Genomic DNA, 27,590 nt, shown 5'->3' with positions numbered 1-27,590 from the left:
TTAAATATACAGACATAAATACTGCAGCCCACATGACTCTGACAACTACTAGGATTGGAAATGACCAACTCCTTCCCTCAAGGAGTGGGTGAGAGAGATCCTAGGAGTTGGATAGTCTCCTTCATGGCACCTATCAAATATTTCTCAACCCAATTCCAGTGCAGGAATTCAGAGAGCTCAAAAGAGAGAGGGTAAAGGTCCACCTCGGACTACTTCAGCAGCTCCTCAGCCAGGTTCCTATAATGCTCCTTCAGGGTCTGTGGGATGTGCTGCCAGCATCTACCAATCTCCACCCTGCGCTCTCTCATGGGCTCCCTACTCAACCACAAATCCTGGTAGAACTTGCGGTATCCATCCATGGGGGGTGCTTTTTGTACTCTCTGTGGAATTTCAACTCCTTGTGAAGTGACCAGTCTCCAGAGAAGACCTCATTTTGTTCACATTTCTCTGAGAACACTTTTGGGTTTGAGTCTGGCACTTCTTGGGGGCATCGGATTTCTTGCAGTTCTGGATGAGATCAGGGTGGTCTTTCTGATATTGAGCCAGTTTTTCTTCAAATTCCTTTCTCTCCTTCTGGAAATCTTGAATATATTTGAGTTTCATCTTCTCTGGGAGCTCTTTAAATTTCTTGGATGGAACCTTGGCCAGCTCCTGGTTGCTCAGCTCAGGGTGCATTTGGGAGTACTGGGAACACTTCTCCTTGGGGGAAGTCCGGATGTTTCTTGTATTTTTTTCATTTTGGAGAGATTTTTAACATGTTCCTCAGCTTCCAGGACTAATTCTTTCAAAGTACTAGACTTCCTTAAATTATAAGAAATCTCCAAGCCTGAGTTTTTGTACATTTCTCCAGGAAAAAAACTCTGAAAGCTACCATTTTCCCAGTTCATATGTGACTGAGTTGTTTTGAACTTTTGCTTATCATTCGGAGGGAGGTTATTCTCCACACTTTCCAGTAACATTAGGGCATCTTCTTCAGACCAGTGATCTTGGCCTTTAGGCAACGACATTTTTAAGTCTTTGGGCCACTTTTATGATCCTAGATATCCAGAAACCTCAATAGGAGCTCAACCTTCTTCACTTTCAAGATTCAGCAAGTGAATTATTTCTTGAAGTCCTACAGTGTTTGTGATACTATTATTCTGAAGAGAAAGAGAAAAAAAAAAAATTATTCTCTTCCTGGAATGAATGAGAAAAACTCACCCTACATGAGATATATTCCTTGTGTGATTTAGTTTAACCTTACCGAGAAAACCGAGTGCCGTCGAGTGGATAATTTAGCCTTAGCAATATAAATAAAAATTTGCCCAATCTCTGAGTTTAAATTTACACTTAGTTTTCAGATGCTACATCTGCACTTATCCTCTTATCCCAGCCGACCTTCTATCCAATCTCACCAGAACTACCTTAAATAAAAAATAGAAGCAAGAAAAAAAGATTGGCCACTTATTCAAGAGGCTTGGGATAAGAGGAATTTTCAGGGGAAGGAATAAAAACATTCAAATAAGAGAAATAGCTAAAAGGGAAGTGACTTTCAGTCCATAGTGCCCTGAGGGTGGCCAGCTTCTATTTGGAGCCAGGTAGCCCTCCCTCTCCTCCCAGAAAATGCATGCTGTTGTAAAATTTTTTTATGAGTTGCATATCAAAACCTGAACCTGAATTAAATGACTGATTTATGGATTCTTTTGGACCCTGCGCTTGGGAATAAATGCTTTCTGAGGAACCAAACTGATGCTTCCTTCAAATGCAAAGGATTCAATGAGAATTATGTAACATTTAAAATATTTCTCTGGTTAACTGTTACTCATCTTTAAGCCTCAGTCAAAGTTTTACATCCTTTACAAAACCCCATCAAAATACCTGACAGTTACTGGAGAGTAAACAAATGTCAGATCTGATTCCTCCTATTTTTCCTCATCTCAGTGTATCCAACCAGTTACCAAAATAAAATTGAGAGAGTAGAATACCAATTAAGAGGTTGTAAAAGTAGAATAGATGTTATCAGTCAGGAAAGTGGAAAATAGACTATAAAAAGGGAGTTTAAGAGATTTTAGTGAAGGAGCTCCTCACAATGTTGTGTGAAAGGTGAAGGGAACCAACGATGGGATAAAGCCCTCGAAGTCTTGCAACATGAGCACATTTCAATTTTATATTTTTGGTTTACCCGAGTATTACATGGAAATCATCAACATTTTGTAAAACACAGAAAAGCAAAAGAATAAAATGAACTCAGTTTAATCCCGTATTTCCTAAAGAACCTGTATGAATATTTTGGAATGATATTTTATTATTAAATATATATCTCTTACTTCAGAACAGAAAGGATGGTACTAGGAAAGTTGGTTAAGAAATAAAAAGAAATCCTTTCGGGTGTTTTTAAAAACTGTGGGCCCCCTATGAGTGAGTAGTTGTGCTTCGGAATCTAAGATCACTTTTAAAAGCAGAAACGTAAAGCCTTACTTGCTGTGTCCTTTAACATTTTCGCCGTAGAATCCTTCAGGATTGAAGCTTGAGGCTTGAATTGTTTCTTCATTTTTTTCAGCTTGAGAAATGCTGAGTGTGTTCTTCTCTTTTGGGTTTCTATTTCCAGGTCTTTGCACATGTCATCATATTTCTTTACTTTGTCTTCTTGAGCCTAACAATAACAACACAAAGCCTTACTAGCATCATACTCGAAATATCTGTACATGTATCATGGAAGTTTTCAAAAAATCAAACCCTGTGTGCCATCGAGTTGATTCTGACTCATTGTGGCCCTATAGGACAGAGGAGAATTGCCCCATATTGTTTCCTAAGCTGTATTCTTTATGGGAAATGATGAGCACATCCTTCTCCGGTGGTGTGGCCAAATGCCTGGTGGGTCCACACCGAAGACCTTTTCGTTAGGAGCCTTGTACTTAGCCACTGACCCACCAGGGCTCCTATGCAGGGTTTAGAGGCCAGGTGGTTCCTTGTCCTTCTAAAATCTCTGTATCCCGAGCACTAAAACTTTTGTTGAGACACACATTAGGAGAGGAAGGCATATAGGTTTGATTATCAAATTTTACCAAAATTGGAATATGAGTTATTTATTCTTCAAATATTCTTTCTTTGTCATTTTTTCCATCATTTGGGTTTTGTTATAATGAAAGTTATAAACTAAGTCATAAAAAGGGAGAAAAGTGATCTTTAAAGATGCTGGCCTGGGAATGGCAATATCATTGGCATAGAGCTGACATGATTGGCCCTGGGAAAAAAACACACCAGGGAGGAAATCCTGGGTGGCCACTGATTTAGGGAGGGAATTCTGGGGTCTCGGCCACTCAGGAGGCCCTCTAGGATGCAAGAAGCCCTGTAGACCTCTCTGTCTGTGTGGTTGGGCTTAGCTCCAAAGAGGGGCAGAGAGAAGAGTTCTACTTCCTTTCTTCCAGAGCACGAGAACTCTTCCTTGGGCAGCCATTGCTTGTTTCTGAAGCTAACAGGGGAGCATGTTCTGTCCAGCGGTCACAACAGAAAAACCACCTCTGCCCCTTTGCAACAGCTATACCCCCCCCACCCCTTGCAACATCTAATCTTTCACTTTGCAGGAATGTCTTACTCTGGACATCCTTGAGGCTTGCAGGTCCCAAAAGCTACACCCAACTCTACCCTCCTCACCCATTTGTTCCCCATGCACCCAGGCACAGGCCCAGCTGTGTCCCTTTCCGACAGGGACACTCTCTTGCTAAATCCCTGCTACCTGACTCCAGAGCCAGACCTCACCTATTGTCCTATCCCTGGAAGACTGAAACCAGAGAAACTGCAAGAAATCAGAGGAGTCAGACAAAAGGATGGTGGCCTCGTAGGTGCCTACCCAACTACTCACATGCTGCCTCCTCCTGGCAGTTCCTCCTACTTCTCAGAACCTCCCTCTATCTTTTAACTGGCTTAGGCTGATGCCAGGCCCTAGTGTCTCTGCACACAAGGCATTGAGTTAGAAACTCTTGGGAGGGAGTCTGAGCTGCTTCTCCAGAACCTATCGCAGGGAACTAGCATCAGTAGAGGAACTCTGGTGCCACAGTGGTTAAGCTCTTGGCTGCTAGGCAAAATGTTGACAGTTCGGCCCGCCAGCAGCTCCGAGGGAGAAAAGACCTGGCAATCTCCTCCTATGATTACAGCCTAGGAAACCTTAAAAGACAGTTCTACTCTGTCCTATAGCATAGGTATGAGTCCCAATCCACTTGATGGCACACAACAACAGCATCAGAAGACCCAAATTCTGTGGAAAGATATTTATCTCAAAATTAGCCATGTTACATAAAATTCTCGTTTGTCAGTTTCCTTAGGCAAATAATGATACCAAATTTTCTGATTCTACAGCTTGCAATTTCCCAGATTTGATAATTATGGAGAGTAAACAGGGAAACATTACGGTCCTTCCACTCGCCCTAAAGTACATCAACCTTTGCCTCTATGCATTCGTTAAGGTATGAAATGTACAAAATTGACTTCTCTGATACTCCTATTCATGATTCTTTTGCAGGAGAAACTGTTAAAGCAAATGAGGTCTTTATGGCAAAAGAGCCAAGAAAATCAGAGAAATCTAAATAAGGAGAGAGAAATAGCCAGAGAGTGGAATGTAAGTATGAGACTGTTTTCTGCAGAACCAGCTGTGACACACTTGCTGCATTTTTGTCCCTTAAGAACTTGAGCTGAAATTGTGGTGTTCCTTGAGATGCTGTGAGTGGTTTATCAGTATGGAAGAGTACGGTAATCTGCCTTTCTAATGTGAGGTAGCATGAATCTTAGCTAAGAAAAATAAACCCTAATATATCAGCCACTTCTCAAAAACAAAACAAAACAAAATCGAACATGATGAAAAGCTAAAGAATAAAGAAAGTGGGTGGAAGAGAGAATGAATAGATAAATATGGGAAAACATACGCAAAAGAATGAGAATTAATATCCTTAAAATGGCAGGGCAGAATGGAAGCCTGTGGCATTAGATAGGAGGAGAAAATCAAATTGAGAGACAAGAAAGGCAGAAACAAGGGTTAGAGGATAGATACCAGTTTGAAAGCCTGGTTAGGAATTGTAGGAAGATCTCATCTCGTAGCTTCTAATTCTGAAGTATGTAACATTTGTGTAAAGAAAGGAACAACTTCCTCACAAGCATTCCGTCTCCAGCTGGGCAATATGGAGAAATTTAGGAAGAGCTAACTTTTACTTCTTCCTTCCATTTTAGAATTCTGGATTTGAATTGCCCTTGTTCTGGGGCACATTACCCTTTGGAGATAAGTCCTGGGAAAGACCACTTTGCAGACAGCTGACCGTTGTATCACTACAGTCTGTACTCACGTCCTTCTCTTTATCCATTCACCCTCAGGTTTCTGAACCCATTGAGAATTGTTGATGAATTCAGATTCTATCCACATGTTGTGCTGCGATTATCCTTAGAGAGGAAAGGAAAACTCAATTTACCAAAAAACCATGTTGGTGGGTGGCTGGTACGTTCTGAACTTGCTCAAACCTGAAGACTAGGTTGGCAGAACCACCAATTTGCAAATAATTCTAAACTTTTCTTTTTATTCTCTTCACAGGATTTGGGAGATATATTGACAAGGTAAATGTGGCCTTCACTACAAATCAGAGCTCCATGAGGGCTGTGAAATAGACCATGGTGTTTCTAACAATGTGAGAACATAATTTATAGAAGGATTAGATATTTTCTGTGCAAGCACGTTGTGTATGTTTTACTGCTCCATCTGTCACAAATTAGCATTGTTTCTTCCCTGAGACTCAGGGAAGTATGTGTTGCAAGGCTCAGTTCATAAGTGGCTAGAAGACAACTACCTATGGTTTTAGGTTTCAAACACATAAAGTTATTGAAGTGAATGGACTAGTTTATGCCAGGTTGTGGGTGAGAGAGGCAAGTACCTCTGAGGGGCAGGAGAAGGAAGCAGGCAGAGAAGAAAGAATGATTTTTAGTAGGAGACTCATTCTAAAAAGCATACTCAGATACTATTCTTCAGTTTAAATTTGTTTGCTAAACAAACATTATAACATGCCTGGAAAGCAATCACCATTTATTTATGTCTGAGAAAAGGGGTGGTGGAGGTAAATGATAGTCTATGGACTGGCATCAATGGACAGTTCTGGATTTTAATGTGTCATGAAAAGCAACCATCCAGAAGATGGCATGACCTCCCTCCCTTGTACATGCTCTGATGTTTTTGGACTTTTTTTTTTTTTTTTGTCTATTGACATTGTGAGGCCTTTTTGTCTTCTGCACATCCACTGATACTCCTCAGTCTGATATTTTCAGGCTAGAACTTCCCTTATAGTCTTGGCCTATTTTTCCATTGACACTCTAGATACAGTGACCTTCTCATTCCATAGAAATTTAAAAACTGATCTTGACTGGGAGATGCTTCTTTCCACAGTGGAAATTTCTTTCAATTATGAAATAAGCAGTCAGAATAGCATGCTGTTTGATGAAGTGAGAAGTTAGTGGCTTAGTCACGAGCTTCAAGAGGTACCTTTTCCTTCTGGAAGATCTAACTGCTCTGCTGCATGGGGATCCCAGGCTTTCACCTGGAAAACTCTACTGGGAGACAGATGTGGATGACTCTTAGGACTGGGCTGTTGGAGTTTGTAATAAGGATTCTTGGATAAGGAAGAACTGCTCAGTGATCGAGTCTGAGGAGGTAGTACTTTCATGCGTGAAGGAGGATAATCGTTATCATCTCTTCACCACGTCCCTAATGCTCTCTCAGGATGTAGAGAAACCATGGGTCGGATTGGTGTGTTTGTTGATTTTGACAATGGAAGTATGAGTTTTGTTAATGTTGCCAAAAGTTCCCTCATAGAGAGTTGTATTATCCCCTTCAGCTGCCCGCTCAGGCCTTTCTTTTACACTGACCTCATATGATCAGGGAGAAGTCAGGAACCTGGGAATGCCATATCTGAAGGAGCCTTTCTCCATCAAAGCTAATCAACACTTCATTGTCTCTTAGGTTGTTCTACTTAATGTAACATTTGGTTGTTATTAATTAGGAATGTTGCCTGAAATGCAAAACTGCGATGATTTAATATTTTTAAATAAAAACATCTCTAGTGGCCCATTACCTGGAATAAATATGGTTATTCACCTGTATTATGAGCTTGCTGGAATTACAAGTATATATGAGTGCAATTCCATCTTAAGGCTGCAATACAAAGTCGTCTTTTATTTTCTGGCACATTCCTTTTTTAAAATCTAGCATTAAAATAATTGTTATCACGTTCTTGACTCTCCCAGTGAATATTTTAATTTCAGTCCCTGGGGGACTATACTGGGGGTAGAATTCTAGAAAGAGCCGGTAGGGGATTTCCTACAGCACGATACCACCCCCTTGAGGAACTCCGTGCAAGTAAGGCTCTCAGAATAATGAGATGATTGAGCAAGGGGGTATACAACACTTTAGACTGAATATTTCTGATGTGAGCAGTTTTGTTCCATCTTCCTGCCAGAGTTGGCAGGAAGACATGTGTGAAACTATGGCCCCTTCCTTCTAGAGGGAACTGTCCTCTGGACCCCTGTGCTGAACTGGGGTGGGAGGGAAGGTAGGCACCTTGGGGGCGGGGGGTGGGGAGCTACACTTCTGATGACTCTTTTCTACTCCCTGAAGGAAGGAGTTGGCCATTCCCAAACCTGAAATTTGGCAGATTCATGCTTCACCTGTGTTTCCATTTCTATATTTAACTTTCAGCTGCCAGTGAGATTTTTCTTACTGTGTCTAAAACCTAGAAATGCATTTTTTTTTTTTAATTCACATGTATTATTTGAATAAACTGTTCCTTACAGTCAGTCTCCGCTGACTTTAGGCACTGGCTTTCTAAGCAATGTCTTCACTTATTCTGGGCACAAGTCTCAGCTCTTTCCTACTGCTCCAGGTGCAAGTGGATCTCATCTTAGAATACAGTAAATTTGTATATATCTATATCTACTGGGTCATTATGAGTCAGAATCGGCTTGATGGCAATGGATGGGTATATCTGAATCTGAATCTGTTTGTGTGTTTGTGAATTCATGTACCAGTACCATACTGCTCTAATTATTTTAGTTTACTGGTATGTTTGGAAATCTGTCCAAATCTAGTGCACTCTCGTTATTTTTTTTTTTTAATTTTGGAAACTTCCTGTCTGCCTATTTTTTATTCTTATGAATAGTAGTAACACATAAGTAGTGATATCCTTTTTATGGAAAACCAATTGGGTTTTGTGTATTTACATTGGTCCTACCTTTGCTGTTGGTGGTGGTGCCATTTAGTCTATTCTGACTCATAGCAACCCTATATACAACAGAAGGAAACACTCCCAGTTCCTGAGCCATACTCACAATCATCGCGATGTTTGAGCCCATTGTTGTAGCCACTGTATTAATCCCTTTCAAGGAGGCTCTTCCTCTTTTTTGCTGACCTTCCATTGTACCAAGCATGATGTCCTTCTCCTAGGACTGGTCCCTCATGATAACATGTCTGAACTATGTGACAGGACGTCTAGCCATCTTTGCTTCTGATGAGCATTCTGGCTCTACTTCTTCCAAGACAGATTTGTTCGTTCTTCTGGCAGTCTATGGTATATCGGATATTCTTCCTGAACACCATAACTCAAAAGCATCTATTCTTCTTTGGTCCTCTTTGTTCACTGTCCAGCTTTCACATGCATATGAGGCAACTGAAAACACCACGGCTTGGGTCAGGCTCACTTATTCCTTAAAGTGAAATCTTTGCTTTTTAAAACTTTAAAGAGATCTCCTACAGCAGATTTGTCCAATGCAATGCATCATCTGATTTCTTGACTGCTGCTTTTGTGGCTGTGGATTATAGATCCAAGCAAAATAAATTCTTGAGAAGTTCAATCTTTTCTCCATTTATCTTGATGTTGCTTATTGATCCAGTTGTGAGGATTTTTGCTTTATGTTGAGGCGTAATCCATACTGAAGGGTGTGGTCTTTTATCTTCTTCAATAAGTGCTTCAAATCCTCTTCATTTTCAACAAGCAAGGTTGTGTCATCTACATATGTCAGGTTGTTAATGAGGCTTCCACCAATTCTGATGCCCTGTTCTTCATAATCCAGTTTTTCAGATTAATTGCTCAGCATACACATTGAATAAGTATGGTCGAAGGATACAGCCCTTATGCACACCTTCACTAACTCTAAACCGTGCAGTATCCCCTTGTTCTGTTGGAACACCTGCTTCTTGGGCTAAGTACAAGTTCCCCAAGGGCATAATTAAGTCTTCAGGAATTCCCATTCTTGGCACTGTTACCCAGCTTGAACTTGAATTTGAGCAACTGATGTTCCATTCCTCAGTGGACCTCTGTCTTGTTTGGACTGATAATATTGAACTTTTCCATTGTCACCTTCCACAAATGTAGTTGATTTGATTCCTGTGAGGTCCACATGTTTAGTCACCATTTCTGTTGTTGAAAAAGGTATTTACAATAAAGAAGTCATTGGGCTACCAAAATTTGATTATGTGATCTGCAGCATCATGGCTATCACCAAGGCCATATTTTCCAAGTACCAATCCTTCTTTGCTTCCAACTTTTGCATTTCAATCACCAGTAATTATCAATGCATCTTGATTGCATGTTTAATCAATTTCAGACTGCAGAAGTTGGTAAAAAAAATTCAATTTCTCTTTGGCCTTAGTGGTTGGTGTGTAAATAGTCCTATTAACTAGACTTCCTTGTATGCTTATGGATATTATCACTGACAGAGTTGTACTTCAGGATAGATCTTGAAATGTTCTTTTTGACAACATATGTGACGCCATGCCTCTTCAGTTTGTCATTTCTGGCATAGTAGACCATATGATTGCCTGATTCAAAATGTCCAATACCAGTCCATTTCAGCTCACTAATGCCTAGGATATCCAGCTTTATGAGTTCCATTTTAGTTTTGATGATTTCCAATTTTCCTAGATTCATATTTTGCACATTCCATGTTCTGATTATTATTGGATGTTTGCAGTTGTTTCTTCCCATTTTGAGTCCTGCCACATCAGTAAATAAAGGCCCTGAAGCTTGACTCCATCCGTGTCATTAAGGCAGACTCTACTTTGAGGACACAGTTCTTCCCCAGTCGTATTTTGAGTGCATTCCAAACTGTGGTGCTCATTTTTCGGGACTATATCAGACAATGTTCTCCTGTTCTTCATAAGGTTTTCACTGGCCAGTTTTTTCAAAGGTAGACCCCCAGGTTCTTCCTAGTCTGTCTCAGTCTAAAAGCTCTCCCGAAATGCACTAACCACTAATGGCAAAGATGAGGAAATTGAATACTTTTACCAACTTCTGTGGTCTGAAATTGATCAAAATTATCAAGTTGCATTGATAATTACTGCTGATTGAAAATGGAAAGATGGAAGCAAAGAAGAAGGATCAGTAGTTGGAAAATATGGCCTTGGTAGTAGAAACGATGCCAGAGATGACATGATAGAATTTTGAAAGACCACCGGCTTTTTTTGTTGTTGTTATTCTTTTTTTTTTTTCAGTCGAACTTTAGATGAAGGTTTACAGAACAAACTAGTTTCTCATCAAACAGTACACACATTGTTGTATGACACTGGTTAACAACCCCATGACATGTCAACACTCTCCCTTCTCAACCCTAGGTTCCCTATTACTAGCTTTCCTGTTCCCTCCTACCTCCCAGTTCCTGCCTCAGGGTTGGTGCACCCCTCTAGCCTTGTTTTGTTCCATGGACCTGTTCAATCTTTGGCTAAAGGGTGAACCTCAGGAGTGGCCTCAATACTGAACTGAAGGGGTGTCTGGGGGCTGTACTCTCAGGGTTTCTCCAGTCTCTGTCAGGCCAGCAAGTCTGGTCTTTCTTTTTCACTTAGAATTTTGTTCTACATTTTTCTCCAGCTCTGTCCGGGACCCTCTATAGTGATCCCTATCAGAGCAGCCAGTAGGCACCATCTAGTTGTACTAGACTCAGTCCGGTGGATGCCGTGGTAGATGTGGTCCATTAGTCCTTTAAAGTAATTTTTCCCTTGTATCTTTAGTTTTCTTCATTCTTCCTTGCTCCCCAAGGGGTGAGACCAGTGGAGTATCCTAGATGGCCACTCACAGGCTATTAAGACCCCAGATGCTACTCACCAAAGTAGAATGTAGAACATTTTCTTCATAAACTCCGTTATGCTAATTGAGCTAGGTGTTCCCTGAGACTATGGTCCCCACAGCCCTCAGCACAGCAATTCGGTCACTCAGGGAGTTTGGATGTGTTTATGGAGCTACCATGGGCTTGCCTTGTACAGGTTGTGCTGGCTTCCCCAGTATTGTGTACTGTCTTGTTCACAAGTTCACAAAAGTTGCTGCTTGTCTATCGTCTATTAAGCATTTTTCTCTCCCCACCCCTCCCCTCCCTTGTATCCATCAAAAATTATTGTTTTTATGTATAAACCTTTTCATGAGTTTTTACAGTAGTGGTCTCATACAATATTTGTCCTTTTGTGATTGATTTATTTCACTCAGCATAATGTCCTCCAGGCGCATGCATGTTATGAGATGCTTCACGGATTCATCGTTGTTCTTTAGTGTTGCATAATACTCCACCGTGTGTATGTACCTCAGTTTGTTTATCCATTCATCTGTCAATGAGCATCCAGGTTGTTTCCATCGTTTTGCTATTGTGAACAATGCTGCAATGAACATGGGTGTGCATATGTCTATTCGTGTGACAAATCTTAATTTCCCTAGGATATATTCCTAGGAGTAGGATTGCTGGATCATATAGTATTTTTATTTCTAGCTTTCTAAGGAAGTGCCATATCATTTTCCAAAATGGTTGTATCATTTTGCATTCCCACCAGCAGTGCATGAGAGTTCCAATATCCCCGCAGCCTCTCCAGCATTTGTTATTTTCTGTCTTACTCATTTGTGCCAGTAATGCTGGGGTGAGATGGTATCTCATTGTGGTTTTGATTTGCATTTCTCTGATGGCTAGAGATCTTGAGCATTTCCTCATGTGTCTGTTGACAGCTTAAATGTCTTCGCTGAAATGTCTGTTCATTTCCTTTGCCCATTTTTTGGTTGGGTTTTTTGTCTTTTGGTTGTAGAGGCATTGGATTTTCTTGTGGATCTTAGAGACTAGATCTTTGTCTGGTTTGTAATAGCCAATTTTTTTTTCCCCCAGTCTGTAGGTTCTCTTTTTACTCTTTTGGTGAAGTCTTTTGATGAGCATGACTGTTTAATTTTTAGAAGATCCCAGTTATTGAGTTATCCTCTGTAGCTTGTGTGTTGTTGGTTGTGATTTGTATCCTGGTAATGCCATGTATTAGGGCCTCTAGTCTTCATCCTGTTTTTTCTTCTATGAACTTCACAGTTTTTGGCTTTATATTGCGGCCTTTGATCCATCTTGAGTTAATTTTTGTATATGTTGTGGGGTATGAGTCCTGTTTCACTTTTTTTCAGATGGGACATCCAGTTTTGCCAGCACCATTTGTCTTCCCTATTTGGTGGACTTTGGGCCCTTGTCAGAGATCAGGTGACCATAGGTGGATGGAATTACATCCGGGTTCTCAATTTTGTTCCATTGGTCAATGTATCTGTCATTGTACCAGTACCAGGCTGTTTTGAGCAGGTTCTGAGGTCTGGTAGTGTGAGCCCTCCTACTTTATTCTTCTTCTTCAATAGTGCTTTACTTATTTGTGGCCTCTTCCCTTTCCACATAAAGTTAATGATAAATGTTTCCATCTCTTAAAAGAATGTTGTTGGTATTTGGGTCGATATTGCATTGTATTTGAAAACCACTTTGGGTAGAATTGTCAGTTTCACAGTGTTGAGTCTACCTACCCCTGAGCATGTTTTTCCATTTATGTAGATCTCTTTTGGTTTCTTGTGGTAGTGTTTTGTAGTTTTCTTTGTATAGGTCTCTTACATCCCTGGTTAGATTTATTCCCAAGTATTTTATTTTTTTAAAAAATGATAATTGCTATTGCTTTCCTGATTTCCTTTTCATCATTCTCTTTATTGCTGTATAGGAATCCAACTGACTTTTGTGTGTTGATCTTCTATCCTGCTACTCTGCTGAATCTTTCTGTCAGTTCCAGTGGTTTTCTCATGGAGTCTTTTGGATTTCCTAAGTATAGTGTCATATCATCTGCGAATAGGGACAGTTTAACTTCCTCATTACCAATTTGGATGCCCTTTATTTCTGTTTCTTGCCTTATTGCTCTCGTTAGAACTTCCAACACAATGTTAAATAGGAGTGGTGATAAAGGGCATCCTTGTCTTGTTCCCGTTCTGAGAGAGAATGTTTTCAACCTCTGTCCATTGAGAATGATGTTGGCTGTTGGTTTTGCATAGATGCCCTTTATTATGTTGAGAAACTTCCCTTCTATGCCTATTTTATTGAGAGTTTTTTATGAGGAAGGGGTGTTGGACTTTGTCAAATGCCTTTTCTGCGTCGATTGAGATGATCATGTGATCCTTTCCTTTTATTTATGTAGTGGATTACATTGATTGACTTTCTAATGTTGAACCATTCTTGCATAACTGGTGTGAATCCTATTTAGTCATTTTTTTTTTTTTTTTTGATATGATGCTGAATTCTATTAGCTAGAATTTTGCGGGGAATTTTTTGCATCTATATTCATGAGAAATATTGGTGTATAATTTTCTTTTTTTGTGGTGTCTTTGCCTGGTTTTGGTATCAGAGTTATGCTGGCTTCATAGAATGAATTTGGAAGTATCGCTTCCTTCTCTATGATCTGTAATAGTTTGAGTTAAACTGGTGTAAGCTCTTCTCTGAATGTTTGGTAGAATTCTCCAGTGAAACCATCTGGGCCAGGACTTTTTTTGGGTTAGGAGTTTTTTTTAATTACTTTTCCAATCTCTTCTCTAGTTATGGGTATGTTCAGATTTTCAACATTTTGTTTTAGTTTGGGTAGGTAGTATGTCTCTAGAAATTTGTCCATTTCCTCTAGGTTTTCAAATTTGTCGGAGTATAGTTTTTCATAATACTCTGTTGTGATCCATTTTATTTCAGTTGTGCCTGTTGTAATGCCCCCATTTCCTTTCTTATTTGGGTTATTTGCATTCTCTCCTGTTTTTTGTTTTTTTTTTCAGTTTGGCCAGTTGTCTGCCGATTTTGTTGATCCTTCCAAGGAACCAACTTTTGTTGATTCTATTGTTTTTCTATTCTCTGTTTCATTTATTTCTGCTCTGATCTTTATTATTTCCTTTTTCTGGTGGCTGTGCATTGCTTTTGCTGTTCTTTTTCTGTTTGTTCAAGTTGTGTAACTAATGTTTTGATTTTGTCCTTTTCTTCTTTTTGATGTGTGCATCTAGTGCTATAAATTGACACCTAAGGACTGCCTTTACTGTGTCCCAAAAGTTTTGGTATGATATGTTTTCATTCTCATTTGATTCCAAGAACTTCGTGACTCCATCTTTGATGTCTTCTATTACCCATTGGTTTTTAAGCAGGGTGTTATCCAGTTTACATATAATTGATTTTTTCCCCTTACTTCTCCTGTTGTTAATTTATATTTTGATGGCATTGTGGTCAGAGAAGATACTTTGTATTATCTCAATGTTTTGGATCTTGTCGAGGGTTGCTCTGTGGCCTAAGATGTGGCCTGTTCTGGAGAATGATCCATGTGTGTTGGAAAAGAATGTGTACTTTGCAGCTGTTGGGTGGAGTGTTCTATATATGTCTCTGAGATCAAGTTGGCTGATTGTGCTCTTCAGCTCTTCTGAATTTTTATTGATTTTCTTACTAGATGTTCTGTCCTTTACTGACAGTGGTGTGTTGAAGTCTCCTACTATTATTGTGGCACTGACAATTTCTGTTTTTAGTGCTGTTAGAGTTTGTTTTATGGATTTTGGACCCCTACCATTGGGTATGTAGATGTTTATTATGGTTAAGTCTTCATGGTGGATCAACCCTTTAATAGTTATATTCTTTGTCTTGTATGGTGGATTTTGTTTTCAAGTTTATCTTATCTGAAATTAGTATTGCCACTCCTGCTCTTTTTTGGTAGTTATTTGCTTGATATATTTTTTTCTTTCCTTTGATTTTTAATAAATTTACATCTTTGTTTCTAAGGTGTGTCTCTTGTGGATAGCATATTAATGGATCTTTTTTTTTTTTTTTTATCCATCCGTCACTCTGTAGAAGACCAACGGCTTTTTTATTACAAATAACTTTTTACAACATAAACCATCACTATATATGCATGGACCTTGCTGGATGAAATACATAGGAATTAAATCTACTACATTTGTGGAGAGACTATGGAGAAGCTCAATATCATCACTTAGAACAAGGCCAGTGGCAGACCACTGAACAGGCCATGAATTGTACATGTGCAAGCTCAAGGTGAAGCTGAAGGAAATTAAACAAGTCCATGAGAGGCAAAGTAAGATGGTCAGAATCCCACCTGAATTTAGAGACCATCTCAAGAATACATTTGGTGCATTGAACACTAATGACTAAAACCAGAGAAGTTATGGGATGACATCAAGTACATTATACATGAAAAAAGCAAAAGGGCATTGAAAAGAGAGACAGAAATAAAATACGAAAAGAAGATTTCAAAGGATGTCTTGAGAAGACAAAGTAAAGAATTATAATGAAATATGCAAAGACCAGGAGTTAGAAAACCAAAAAGGAAGAACATGCTCAGCATTTCTCAAGCTGAAAGAACTGAATATTGAATTCAAATCTCTAGGTGTGATACTGAAGGCTTCTATGGGAGAAATACTGAACCACTCAGGTAGCATTACAAGAAAATGGGAGGAATACACAGAGTCACTGTACCTGAAAGAATTGGTCTACAGTCGACTATTTCACGAGGTAGCCTATGTTCAAGACACGATAGTACCGAAGGAAGAAGTCCAAGCTGCACTGAAGGGAATGGCAAAAAACAAGGCTCTAGGAACTGACAAAATACCAACTGAGATGCTTCAACAAACGGATGCAGTGCTGGAAGTGTTCACTCGTCTATGTTGTGAAATTTGGAATAGTTTCCTGGCCAACCAAATGAAAGAGATCCATATTTGTGCCAATTCCAAAGAAAGGTGATCCAACACACAAGTAAAATTTTGCTGAAGATCCTTCAAAAGCAGTTCCAGCAATACATCCACCGGGAACTGCCAGAAAATCAAGCTGGATTCAGAAAAGAACATGGAAAGAGGGGTATCATTGCTGCTCTCATATGAACCTTGGCTGAAAACAGAGAACACAAGAAAGATGTTTACTTTTGTTTTATTGACTATGCAAAGGCATTTGACTGTGTGGATCATAACAAATTATGGATAACACTGTGAAGAAGTGGAATTCCAGAACACTTAACCATGCTTATGAGGAATCTGTACATAAACCAATAGACATTTGTTCGGACAGAACAGAACAAGGGATTCCTGTGTGGTTTAGAGTCAGGAAAGGTGTGGGTCAGGGTCGTATCCTTGCAGCATATTTATTCAATTTGTGTGCTGAGCAAATAATCCCAGAACCTGGCATCAGGATTGGAGGAAGGCTCATTAACAACCTGCCATGTGTAGATGACACAACCTTGACTGCTGAAAGTGCAGACTGCTTGAAGCACTTACTGATCAAATACTGTAGCCTTCTGTATGGACTGCATCTCAGATTAAGAAAACAAAAATCCTCACAACTGAACCATTAAGCAACAACATGATAGATAAATGGAGAAAGGATTGAAGTTGTCAAGGATTTCACTTTACTTGGATTCACAATCAATACCCAAGGAATCAGCAGTCAAGAAATCAGATGACATATTGCGCTGGGCAAATCTGTGGCAAAAGGCCTCTTGAAAGTGATGAGAAACTAGCATGTCACCTTGAGGATTAAGATGCTCCTGACACAAGCCACAGTATTCTCAGTTGCCTCATATGCATGTGAAACCTGGACAATGAGTAAGGAATACCAAATAAGAATTGGTGACTTTGAATTATGTCGTTGGAGAAAAATATTGAACATATCATTGACTGCCAGAAGGAGGAACAAATCTGTCTTGAAAGAAGTACAAGAATGCTCCCTAGAAGCAAGGATGGTGAGGCTTTGTCTCAAGCAGTTTGGAGAAGTTATCAGGAGGGATCAGCCTCTAGGGAGGGACATCGTGCTTGGTAAAGTGAAAGGTCAATGAAAAAAAGTATGACCCTCAAGGAGATGGATTGACACTGTGGCTGCAACAATGGGCTCAAGCACAGCAAAGACTGTGAAGTTGCACATGACTGGGCAGTGCTACCTTCTGTTGTACACAGGGTTGCTATGAGTCAGAGTCGACTTCCTGGCACCTAACACCAACAAGGGTGAATTGTTGAGTATGATTTTACTAGATCATGATGAGGGAGTAGAATATTTCAGACTGACATTTGCACTGTGGATAACCAAGTTTCCTTATGATGGAAACACTCTGTGTTCCTGCATTAAACTGTTAAGATAGAATCCCAGTCATATACTCTTGTAACTCTAGCCAACTCACAAAGTAGGTGAATAAAAACAGTATGTGTTTCAGGAAAAGGACCACGGGACTTGATTTTAATTGAAAGAAAATTAAGCCAACCAATTTTGCATTGCCACACCAGCTTTATATTCACCAATGATAAAACAAAGTTACATTAAAATGGAACAACCTAAGGGAGAGTAAAGTATGACTGATCAGCTTCAACTGAGACGGGCTCCTTCAGATATGGAGTTCCCAAGTTCCTCACTTCTCCATGATCATGTGTGGGCTCCTTCAGATATGGAGTTCCCAAGTGCATCACTTCTCCATGATCATGTGTGGCCAGTGCAAAAAAAAGGCCGGAGCGAGTAATTGAAGGAGTAAGCGGGGTATTCCCATATGAGGGAATTTTTGGCAACATGAACAAAACTCACACTTCCACTGTTAAAATCAACAAACACACCAACCTTCCCCAGAGGTTTCTCTATGTACTGAGAAAGCACTGGGGAGGTGGTGAAAAGATGGTAACCATTATCCCCCTTCACACATAAAAGAAGAAATGTGTCCCCAGATTCAATCACTGAGCAGTTCTTCCTTAGCCAAGTATCCTTACAGACCCCTATAGCCCAGTCCCAAGAGCTGTCCACATGCATCTCCCAGTAGTGTTTTCCAGAGCTGAAGGCCTGGGCTCCCCATGTAGCAAAGTAGTTGGATCTTCCAGATGGAAAAGGCACCTTTTGAAGGTCATGTCTAAATATCAAACTTCTCACGTCATCAGACAGCATGATATCGTGACTGCTTGTTTCATAATTCAAGGAAATGTTCACTGCGGAAAGAAGAGAATGTTCAAGTCAAAATCAGTTTTTAAAGTCTTACGAAATCTAGAGTGTCACTGGAAAACCGACCAAGACTTTAAGGGCAGCTTGGTTGGAAAGTGTCATTAGGTTCAGGGGCTAGCAGTATATCTGCAGAATTAACAAATACCTAATCTCAATGGAAAAAAATCACAAAGATTTTTTACATTTCACTTCCCATTAGAAACAGAAGACCTTCCCACAAGGCCTAGTCATTGCTATGAAATTAACTGCAGTGCCCCTCTTCAGGGGAAAGATCCTTAGAAATAAATAATTGGTGATCACTTTGCCAGGCATACTATGATACTCCAGTTAAGGAAACAAATTCCAATTAAGAATAAAAAGATCTAAATACATCTTCTTGGAAGAAGTTTTCTACTAAGAATTTTCTGGATTTTACTCCTGGTTTCACCTCAGGCTTGGTCTTCATCTGCATGCCAGTCTAACCTCCCTGGTTTAGGTCTACTATGGAATTCTGTATACTGTCTCATCAACCACCAACTTGTTTTACTGTTGTTCTTCACAAATTCTTATTTTATGCCTTTCATTATTTTATGTTTAGGGACAAAATTTTCTAGCTATATCAACTACAATGTACATTATTACAAATTCAATTACTAAGAAGCTTTACAGCAAAAATATTTAAAAAATTACAATTTGCCAACTGTTATGGGTTCAATTGTGCCTCACCAAAATATGTGTCGCAAATCCTAACTTCTATGTCCGTGTTTATAATCCCACTTGGGAACGGATTATCTTTGTTGTGCTAAAGAGGCAGAATTACTGTAGGATGTCTTGAGTCAATCTTTTTTGAGATATAAAAGAGATTAAAAAGCAAGCCAGCAAGCAGAGGTGGGAGAGGAAAGACATCATGCCAAATGAAGATCACCAAGGAGCAAAGGAATAAGAACTTCCCCAGAGCAAACAGAGGATAAGCCTTCCCTTAGATCCAGCATCCTGAATTCCAAGTTCTAGCCTCCTAAACTGTGACAAAATAAATTTGTGTTTGTTGACGCCACTCATTTGTGGTATTTCTGTCAGAGCAGCACTAGGTAACTAAAACATCAATCCTATCACCATAACTAACTGTACTTTAGTTAAAACTTGAATGCCCTAACTAAATATGGAGTTCTATACCACTAAATGAATGAATAACTGGTATTTTCTCTCAGAAAGGTTCTAGGTGCCCCCGCTTTTCTTTTCAGGGTTTAAATATATATTTAATTTTTTTTCTACTGAACATTTTTTTATTGTACTTTGCCTGAAGGTTTACAGAACAAGCTAGCTTCTCATTACACAGTTAGTACACATATTGTTCTATGAAATTGGTAAACAAGCTCACGACATGTCAACATTCTCCCTTCTCGACCTTGGGTTCCCCATTACCAGCCTTCCTGTCCCCTCCTGCCTTCTAGTCCTTGCCTCTGGGCTGCTATGCCCCTTTAGTGTCATTTTGTTTTATGAGCCTGTCTAACCTTTCGATGAAAGGTGAAACTTCAGGAATGACTTCATTACAGAGCTGAAAGTGTATCCAGGGGCCATACTCTCAGGGTTTTTCTCCAGTCTCTCTCAGACCAGTAAGTTTGGTCTTTTATTGTGAGTTAGAACTTTGTTCTACATTTTTCTCCAGCTCTGTCCAAGACTCTCTATTGTGATCCCTGTCAGAGCAGTCAGTGGTGGTCGTCAGTACCATCCAGTTGTACTGGACTCAGTCTGGTGGAGGCCATGTTAGTTGTGGTCCATTAGGCCTTTGGACTAATCTTTCCCTTGTGTCTTTAGTTTTCTTCATTCTGCCTTGCTCCTGAAGGGGAGGGACCAGTGGAGTATCTTAGATGGCCACTCACAGGCCGTTAAGACCCCAGATGCTACTCATTAAAGTCGAAAGCAGAGCATATTCTCTACGAACTGTGTTATGCCAGTTGAGCTAGATTTTTTCCTGAGACCATGGTCCCCACAGCACTAGGAGCCCTTTTTGATTGTTTCCTGTCTCTCATTGTCTAATTTATTACAGGCATGAATCACATTTATCCTTTCACCAGCTTTCCTTTAGATTTTTTCATGTTATCCCAGGGCAACTATGACTATAAATGTCTCTTAGGAGGCTGTTCTCTCCTAAATCAAGGGTTAATAAAAAGGGGAAACATTGGGCATAAAAAACCAAACTCATTAGTGTCAAGTGGATTCCAACTCATAGTGACCCTACAGGACAGAATAGAACTGTCCCATAGGGTTTCCAAGGAGCAGCTGGTGGATTCCAACTGCAGACCTTTTTGTTAGCAGCCAAGCTCTTAATTGCTCTGGCACCAGGGCTCCATATTATTCAAAGAAAACCATTATTGAAGGACAATGCATGGGGTCCCATCATTGGGCTACCACTCACCTTGGAATTGGTTGAACCTGTCTATCAGTCCAGTGATGGGCCTGGCACTGAGCGCTGGGTTCACAGGCTGGGGCATGTGCAGTTGCACGGATTCACTCCTACACGGGGAAGGATTCAGGTAATCTTTCAGGTGCCAAAGGGGTCATCACAGTATGTACAAAAGATGTCAGCGTTCAACAGAATAATATGTTTCATCAGAACTCCTTTCTGATATTGTAGTGTACTGCCATGATCCTGGGATAAGACTGTGCAATTCTTAGGGATTCTTTCTTTTCTTCTGTCCCTGCCTCCACCCGCTTCTTATCATAGATGCCTGCCTCTCCTCTAACGCCTGGAAAAGCTAGTCCATGCACTTTAATATGTTTATGATTTTGAAAACTAAAATTATGCATAGCTGTTTTCTAGTGACTTCTGTGTTGAACCCTACAATGTATACCTCCATGAGCACAGAAAGACAAAACAAAACTAACTTCTGATAGAGTGCGATAGAAAATTATATTCAGTAAAACACACACAAATACATGCGCTCACATAAACACACATGCACACGAAGATTTACTACCTCAATAACTCCATTTTGGTAGAAACACTTTGATCTCTTTACTAGCTCTCATGGTGCTCTAGTTTGCATTGAAGGCCAAACTTACCTTGTCAATGTGTCTTCCAAATTCTGTAAAGAGAGAAAAAAAAAAAAAAGAAAAACTCAGAATTCTTCATAAATTCTTTTTTTTTTATGTCTAATCAGTCTTTGGATTTGGGAAATTTCAAAAATATATCAAACCCTCCTTTCCTCCCCCCCGCCACAGGATTTTACAAATTTCTTTTACTTTTCCTCTTTAAAGGAAAATCACAGTACCACACATTGACAGAAAATAAACTCAGGATGGCTAAGGGCTCTGAGGGTAAACAAAGACAGAGCAGGACATGAGTAGGGACCGCATTGCGACAACCATCAGTTGTCTACAAGGTGGTCTTTTCTCAGGGCTTGTTTCCGAAGGGTAATGTGCCTCAAGACAAGCACAACTCAAGCCTAGGACTTCCAAACAGAAGGAGGACATGAATGTTAGCTTTTCCTCTTCCTCATATTGCCCACCTGGAGACAAAAAGGTCTACAAAGAAGTTGTTCCTTTCTGTTGGATAGAAAAGTGAATTAAATCAAGAGAATTGAGAAGGGAAACTACTCTCACAATTCCCCAAAGTTTTGTTGTTCCTGGTTAGGATAAGAGTTGAAGTTTATATCATATTCACTTGGACAATAATAGTCTGGACAGGAGCAAAAGATGCAGAAATAGGATTTTGGTTTGAAATATGTAATGGAAGTCAAAGATGTGAACTTGAACTAATATCCTCATTTCTTACCTGGAGCAGCTCCACGTCTGGTTTATAGCACAAATCAGCAGCTCCTCAAACATTTCTCTTAGGTGGTTTTGTTTTTGAACCATTGTGGTTTGACTTTTCTTGAGTTGCTGTAAAATCTTTTTGCATTCACTTTTCAGTCCCTCTAAATGTTGTTTTTCCTCCCTGTGGAGAACTGGATGCAACTTCCGATACTGATCTCTGATCATGTCTCTCCGTAGGCATATATAATCCTGCAGGGACATGGATTTCCTAGATCACACACCCAGGCTGCCTTTATCCTTCACCACTTAAACCTCACTCATTTTTCTTTGATTCATGATCATGTAATCCACCAACCTACATACATGTTAAATTCATGTCTTTCCACTCACCAGAAACCATGCTCATCCCTCTTTCCTTACTTTATTTTTCATTCTTTGTTAACTACAGAAACCCGTCCTTTCCTCAAAACACTATAATTCACTTCTTAAGTTCCCGAAATTCCTGTAGAAATTTTTTTCGGAGTTAATTTTTAAAATACCTTGTTGTTGCTAGGTGCTACTGAGTCGGTTCCAACTCACAAGGACACTATGTACAACAGGATGAAAAACCGCCTGGTCCCAAGCCATCCTACCCTAATGATCTTTTTTATGTTTAAACTTATTGTTGCAGTCACTGTGTAAGTCCATCTCAAGAAAAGGGTCGTCTTCTTTTTCCTGACCCCCTGCTTTACCAATATATGTTCTCTAAAATATGAAAGATTACATGTAAAAAGATAAATTTATGCTTGATTATTTAATATTCTCATCTGTTACTAATTTAGCCTCTCATCTCAAATCTCCTCAATCCTAGCCTGATCATTCATTCTTAGCAGAAATGTTGCCTACTAGTCTAAGGATTAGAAATCATCAGACAAAACCTCCCTAAAATTCCTAATCCCATACCCTCAATCTGATTTCTCCCATCACTATCCCTTGTTGCCATGGATGGGATTCCTACCTGGTAATGAGCACATAAGGCTTCAGGGTCTCATTTTGTCCTAACATTATAGGAACATTAACCCTTACCCCATTGCATGACCCCTGCCAGTACCCATGTATTCATTCTCTCCTCACCAAGTCCTTTTCTTTCTCTTTTCCCCCAGTTTTTCAACATGTTGAAATTTCTCCCAGTTGATCCTATATCATTCTCTAGCTACTACATTATCGCTTTTCACTATCACAGGTACACTTCCTAAATTGCTATTTAAACCTTTTTCTCCCCTTGGCCGTCTTTTTACTAATCCGTATGAACATACCTGTAGTTCCCCATTATGTACTGTTTAATTTCTAGATTTCACCTCAGTCAGAAATCTCTGCTTGAAATGTCCATGGATTTTTTACGCTTGTCCTTTAAAACTCAAATTGATTGTGAACCTCTCTCCAAAACTTTTTCTCAATGCCTGACCAATGGTTTTTGAACTTCTCCAAATCCCTGCATGTGCCTCCATTTCAGCACTTTTTGCACTTTGTTCTGATGGCCTTTTTCTCCCTAGTCCCTGGTATACTGAATTCTAGATATCCTAAGTGTCATACTCTCCTACATAAAAACAGCAGATCCTTTTTCCTACTGATGAGTTCACTCACAGAATCTCCTGGCAATGATGATTAAAGCTCAAGTTCTTAGTAGGTAAGGTCCCAGCAGGTCTGTACCAAGCTGGTTATGAGGAAAACGTGGTCTCAGGCTTACCATCCACAGGTTGATTATTTTGCACTCCTCGTTTAGATTTCTCTGATTTTCTTGGATCTTTTCCCATAAAGACCTCATTTGTTTTAAGAGCTTCTCCTGTAAAAACAAAAATACTGAATTAAGCACCAACAGAACAAATATTATAGATTTCAGACCCTTACTGACGGCTTAAGACCAGGGATGTTAGATGAACGTGCTTTCAGGAAAGTGGAAGGGTCATGTTTCCCTGGCTACCGGATAGTCATCACTTCTGGGAGTTTCAGGCTATAGAGCCACATAAAGTAATGAAACAACTTTCCTGAGAAAACTGACAAATAAAGGCTTTATGTAATGTAACTAAATTTCCTATAAATATCTTGCTAATTCTCTATACTATTATCCTACATGTTTGTCCAGTATTACTAAATAAGCTTCCAGTAAAAAAAAAAAAAGCACGTGTTAAACATGTAATTTTTGTGGCCAGGAGCTATTTCTAAAAATGTGAGTGTTATGGTGTCCTGTGCTTCACTTTGCATAATCAAATTAATAATAATCATTAAGCGAATAGCCCTGCCACTCGAATACAGCCTCTGCGAAAGCAGATTTCCTTACCTATTTTATTCACAGCTTTACCCTTCCCACCTAGAACAGTAGCCAGCACATATAAGACTCCCAGTGATGACTGAATTAATCATAATCACGGTACTCATCTTCCTTATACTCTCTTAGCTCTATTATTCTCCAGCTTTCAAAGGCTTTCAGAAGCATCACTTACTCGGTACTTCTCAACAGCGTATTCAATGGAACACTGTCTGTGAGCCTCGTGCTCCTGAGAGGAAGAACAGAGCAAACAGAGTAGGTTCTTGCTCTCTTCACAGAACATCTTCTTTGTCTCCTTGTGTGTCCCACACATCTGATCCTCAGAGCTCAGGAACTGGCAGAGACTGGCTTGTCTAGCAAGGGACACCAGATTCTTCACAAGAATATTGGATTTGATGTCTGTCTTCTTTGATGTTTCCCCACATAGAGGACAACGGGTAGTTTTGGCTTCTTCCCAGGAAATGTATAGACAGGGCCTACAGAAGCTGTGCCCACAGCCTATGGTGACAGGGTCTGTAAGGTAGTTCAAGCAGATGCAGCAGGTGAGTTCCTTTCGCAAGGCTTGGGAGATGTTGGAGTCCATTTTCCTGAGGGAAGAAAATCAGGAGAGCTTGTCATTTGCCCCAGAGAGACAAAAGACTAAGCAAACTTTTACTCCAATTGTGATTCAATAATATACTTACGTCTAGGCCTGATATAGTTTCTTTTGCTATTGACAAAAACTGGAAACTGACACAAAGACAGCTCTAGAGCTCTGCTGAAAACTTGGTTGGCTCCCTGATTAACATGATCTACACCATCAACTCCATTTCTCCTCCATAAAAGAACCTGTTTGTGTCCTTTCCTTCTTGGGCTTGTGCTTCAATAGTTTGACTCAATCTATAGTATTCTGATTGGTGGAAAAGCCAATCATAATGTTCCTAGTGACTGATTGGTTTAGCAAAGCTCATGCGACTAAACTTTTTACCTTTACTATTTCATTTAATTGACAAAACCATCCTATAAGGATGACTAATCCAAAATCATACCGACAGTTAATGTTGGAGCCAAAACTCATACCTTTGACTAAAATTAAAATCTGCTAACCGTTACTCTCCAAGACACCATACAGACAGAATCAAGCAGCCAGGTTCTTATCAACTATTTTAATTTAAGCAAACAGTCCCGGTATTTTTCCTCGCCAAGACTGTCTATGAAGTAGGGTTATAATTCTAATACAAAATCCTTAAAGAGAGAATAAAAGTTGAAAATAATAAAACACAGTAATGGGCAGAATGCACATTTGTCTCCTGCCCCTCACCTATAATACAGAAAGTGTCTTTCTTGAAACTCACTGTAAAAAATGCATTAGAAATATGTACATGAGACACATAGTCACAAAATCAAAATTTCTTCTTTGAAACTCTTAATTCAAACAGAATGCAATAAAAATTCAATTTCGGAATACAAAAGTGTTAATAAGAATTTAACAAAGCTTTGTAAAATTGGGAAACTCTGCTGGTATAGTGGTTAGTAGCTTTGGCTGCTAACCAAAAGGACGCCAGTTCAAGTCCACCAGACACTCCTTGGAAACTCTGTTGGGCAGTTCTCCCCTGTCCTGTAGGTTCGCTATGAGTCGAAATCAACTCAGTGGCAACAGGCCTTTTGTTTTGTTTTCTTTGGTCATAAAATTGGATCAGATTTCAGTCAGAATCTTTACATATGAATATGTATGAAGAAGCCCTGGTGGTGCCAACGGTTAAGCAATGTTGGTGGTTCCAATGCATCCAGTGGCTCCTTAGGAGAAAGACCCAGTAATCTGCCAGGAAAATCCTATGGGGCAGTTCTACTAAGTCACGTGAAGTTACTACAAGGGAGAATCTACTCATCAGCTCCTAACAACAAGCTTTTAAAAATATCTTTTTATCTACACTAGGCATCTAAAGAAATCAAAAATTAAAGAGACTAGCAATATCTTCCGCACTCTTTCAAACTGTTAGCAAGCACCCCTTCACACTGTGAAAAGATGAAAGTATCATGTAATAGTGAAAATCAGCACAAAATAACAAACTGTGCTTTTTAAAATTGATTTAGCTAAAACATTGGGTTCTCATCTTTACTCTCAATGAATATAGATGGGAGTCACATTTCTGATATTCCTGCATGGTAACCAGTAACAATTTTATGCCCAAACATTTCCTGGCTTCTTAAAAATTTACGTCAGTAAACAGAATTTTCTAAAGAGACACCAGTATCAAAAAGTTTTGTTTTTTGTCCAAACCATTCATTGCATTATATACTTATAGTAGAATAGTCTTCTTATGCATTGACTTATGCACTACTTTTAGACTACTACATTTATCAACTTCTTATAGAATAAAGTACTTCTATTCCTTTTTCTGAAATCCTGGTGGTGTAGTGGTTAAGAGTTTGGCTGCTAACCAAAAGGTAAGCAGTCCAAATCCACCAGGCCCTCCTTGGAAACCCTATGGGGCAGTTCTACTCTGTCCTATAGGGTTGCTATGAATCAGAATTGACTCATCGGCAGTGGGTTTGGTTTTTTATTCCTTTTTCAGGAGCCACACAAAGTACAAAATTACAAGATATCTGGCAACTACTTTCTTAGTGCTTATAAGCCATATGAACATTCAAGGCATACATAAAAATAAGACAAAATGCAATCACCCTATTAAATCTAATAATAATATTGACAAAATGCATTAATTCATATGTAGGTTAAGGAAAGGACTAATTTTTGTAGACAAATGAAATCATTTCATAGAAAAACACCTCAATTTCCTGATTGATAAACTAAGATTATTTTGGGTTTGTTTTGGTTTGGGAAAGTAGCGGGAACTCCACTTCTGTATATTGTACACTCACCTAAGTCGCCTAAGGAATATGTGAAGGATTTCACCAACGCTTGCTGTAGAAGTAGTGTTATGGAAGTCAGTTCTGGGTTCAACTTCTTTCGCTGTGGTCACAGGAGCTTTCAGAAGACTCTGCAGGCAGGAGAGATCCAAAGGCACTCTGTCTCTTCTGGAGAAGAGTGAGCGTGGTTTCTTGGGTGCCTTTTATTGAGCCCAGAAGACCACGCCCAGCTCTTCCCAGTGATTGTATTTCATGGGTCTTCTAATAGGTGTTACTGAGAATGATTAGGTTTCTTCAAAACAAAAGAAATGATTGATTTAACACCTTAATACCCTGCATAAGCAAACAAACTTCCACAAACATCATCTCATCAAGAAATATGTATTAACTTTTGGCAAACACAGCACACGCCTGCAAAGAGGGACAAGATGGCGGATGCTGACAC

At 39.6% G+C, this 27,590-nt stretch overlaps 2 protein-coding genes across 2 annotated transcripts; both read right to left on the bottom strand.

Annotated features, from left to right (window-relative positions):
- Nucleotides 1-316: 316 nt before the first annotated feature.
- Nucleotides 317-8,340, bottom strand: LOC135232191 (putative upstream-binding factor 1-like protein 6). The gene is given in 4 exon segments (XM_064289528.1): nt 317-700; nt 702-724; nt 726-1,025; nt 8,335-8,340. Coding segments are annotated over 4 exon segments (639 nt in total). The 3' UTR covers nt 317-390.
- A 9,029-nt stretch (nt 8,341-17,369) lies between these two features.
- Nucleotides 17,370-24,878, bottom strand: LOC100668853 (E3 ubiquitin-protein ligase TRIM48-like). The gene is made up of 5 exons (XM_064289527.1): nt 24,471-24,878; nt 23,717-23,812; nt 21,298-21,320; nt 20,651-20,748; nt 17,370-18,260 (listed from the first exon to the last, which is right to left on the bottom strand). The coding sequence occupies exons 1-5, from the start codon at nt 24,876-24,878 to the stop codon at nt 17,749-17,751; spliced, it is 1,137 nt and encodes a 378-aa protein (XP_064145597.1). The 3' UTR covers nt 17,370-17,748.
- Nucleotides 24,879-27,590: the final 2,712 nt, after the last annotated feature.

This window comes from Loxodonta africana, chromosome 7, assembly GCF_030014295.1.
Source record: "Loxodonta africana isolate mLoxAfr1 chromosome 7, mLoxAfr1.hap2, whole genome shotgun sequence".
NCBI lineage: Eukaryota > Metazoa > Chordata > Mammalia > Proboscidea > Elephantidae > Loxodonta > Loxodonta africana.
The sequence above is the reverse complement of the archived record's forward strand: the minus strand, read 5'-3'. Positions and strand labels throughout refer to the sequence as shown.

Excerpts from the sequence above, each read along its gene's own strand:
- LOC100668853 (XM_064289527.1), bottom strand. The coding sequence starts at position 24,878 with ATGGACTCCAACATCTCCCAAGCCTTGCGAAAGGAACTCACCTGCTGC. Across the intron at positions 23,813-24,470 it reads ACGCTGTTGAGAAGTACCGA|GAGAAGCTCTTAAAACAAAT; the intron begins GTAAGTGATGCT and ends TTGTTTTTACAG. Across the intron at positions 21,321-23,716 it reads AAATAATCAACCTGTGGATG|AATTTGGAAGACACATTGAC; the intron begins GTAAGCCTGAGA and ends CTCTCTTTACAG.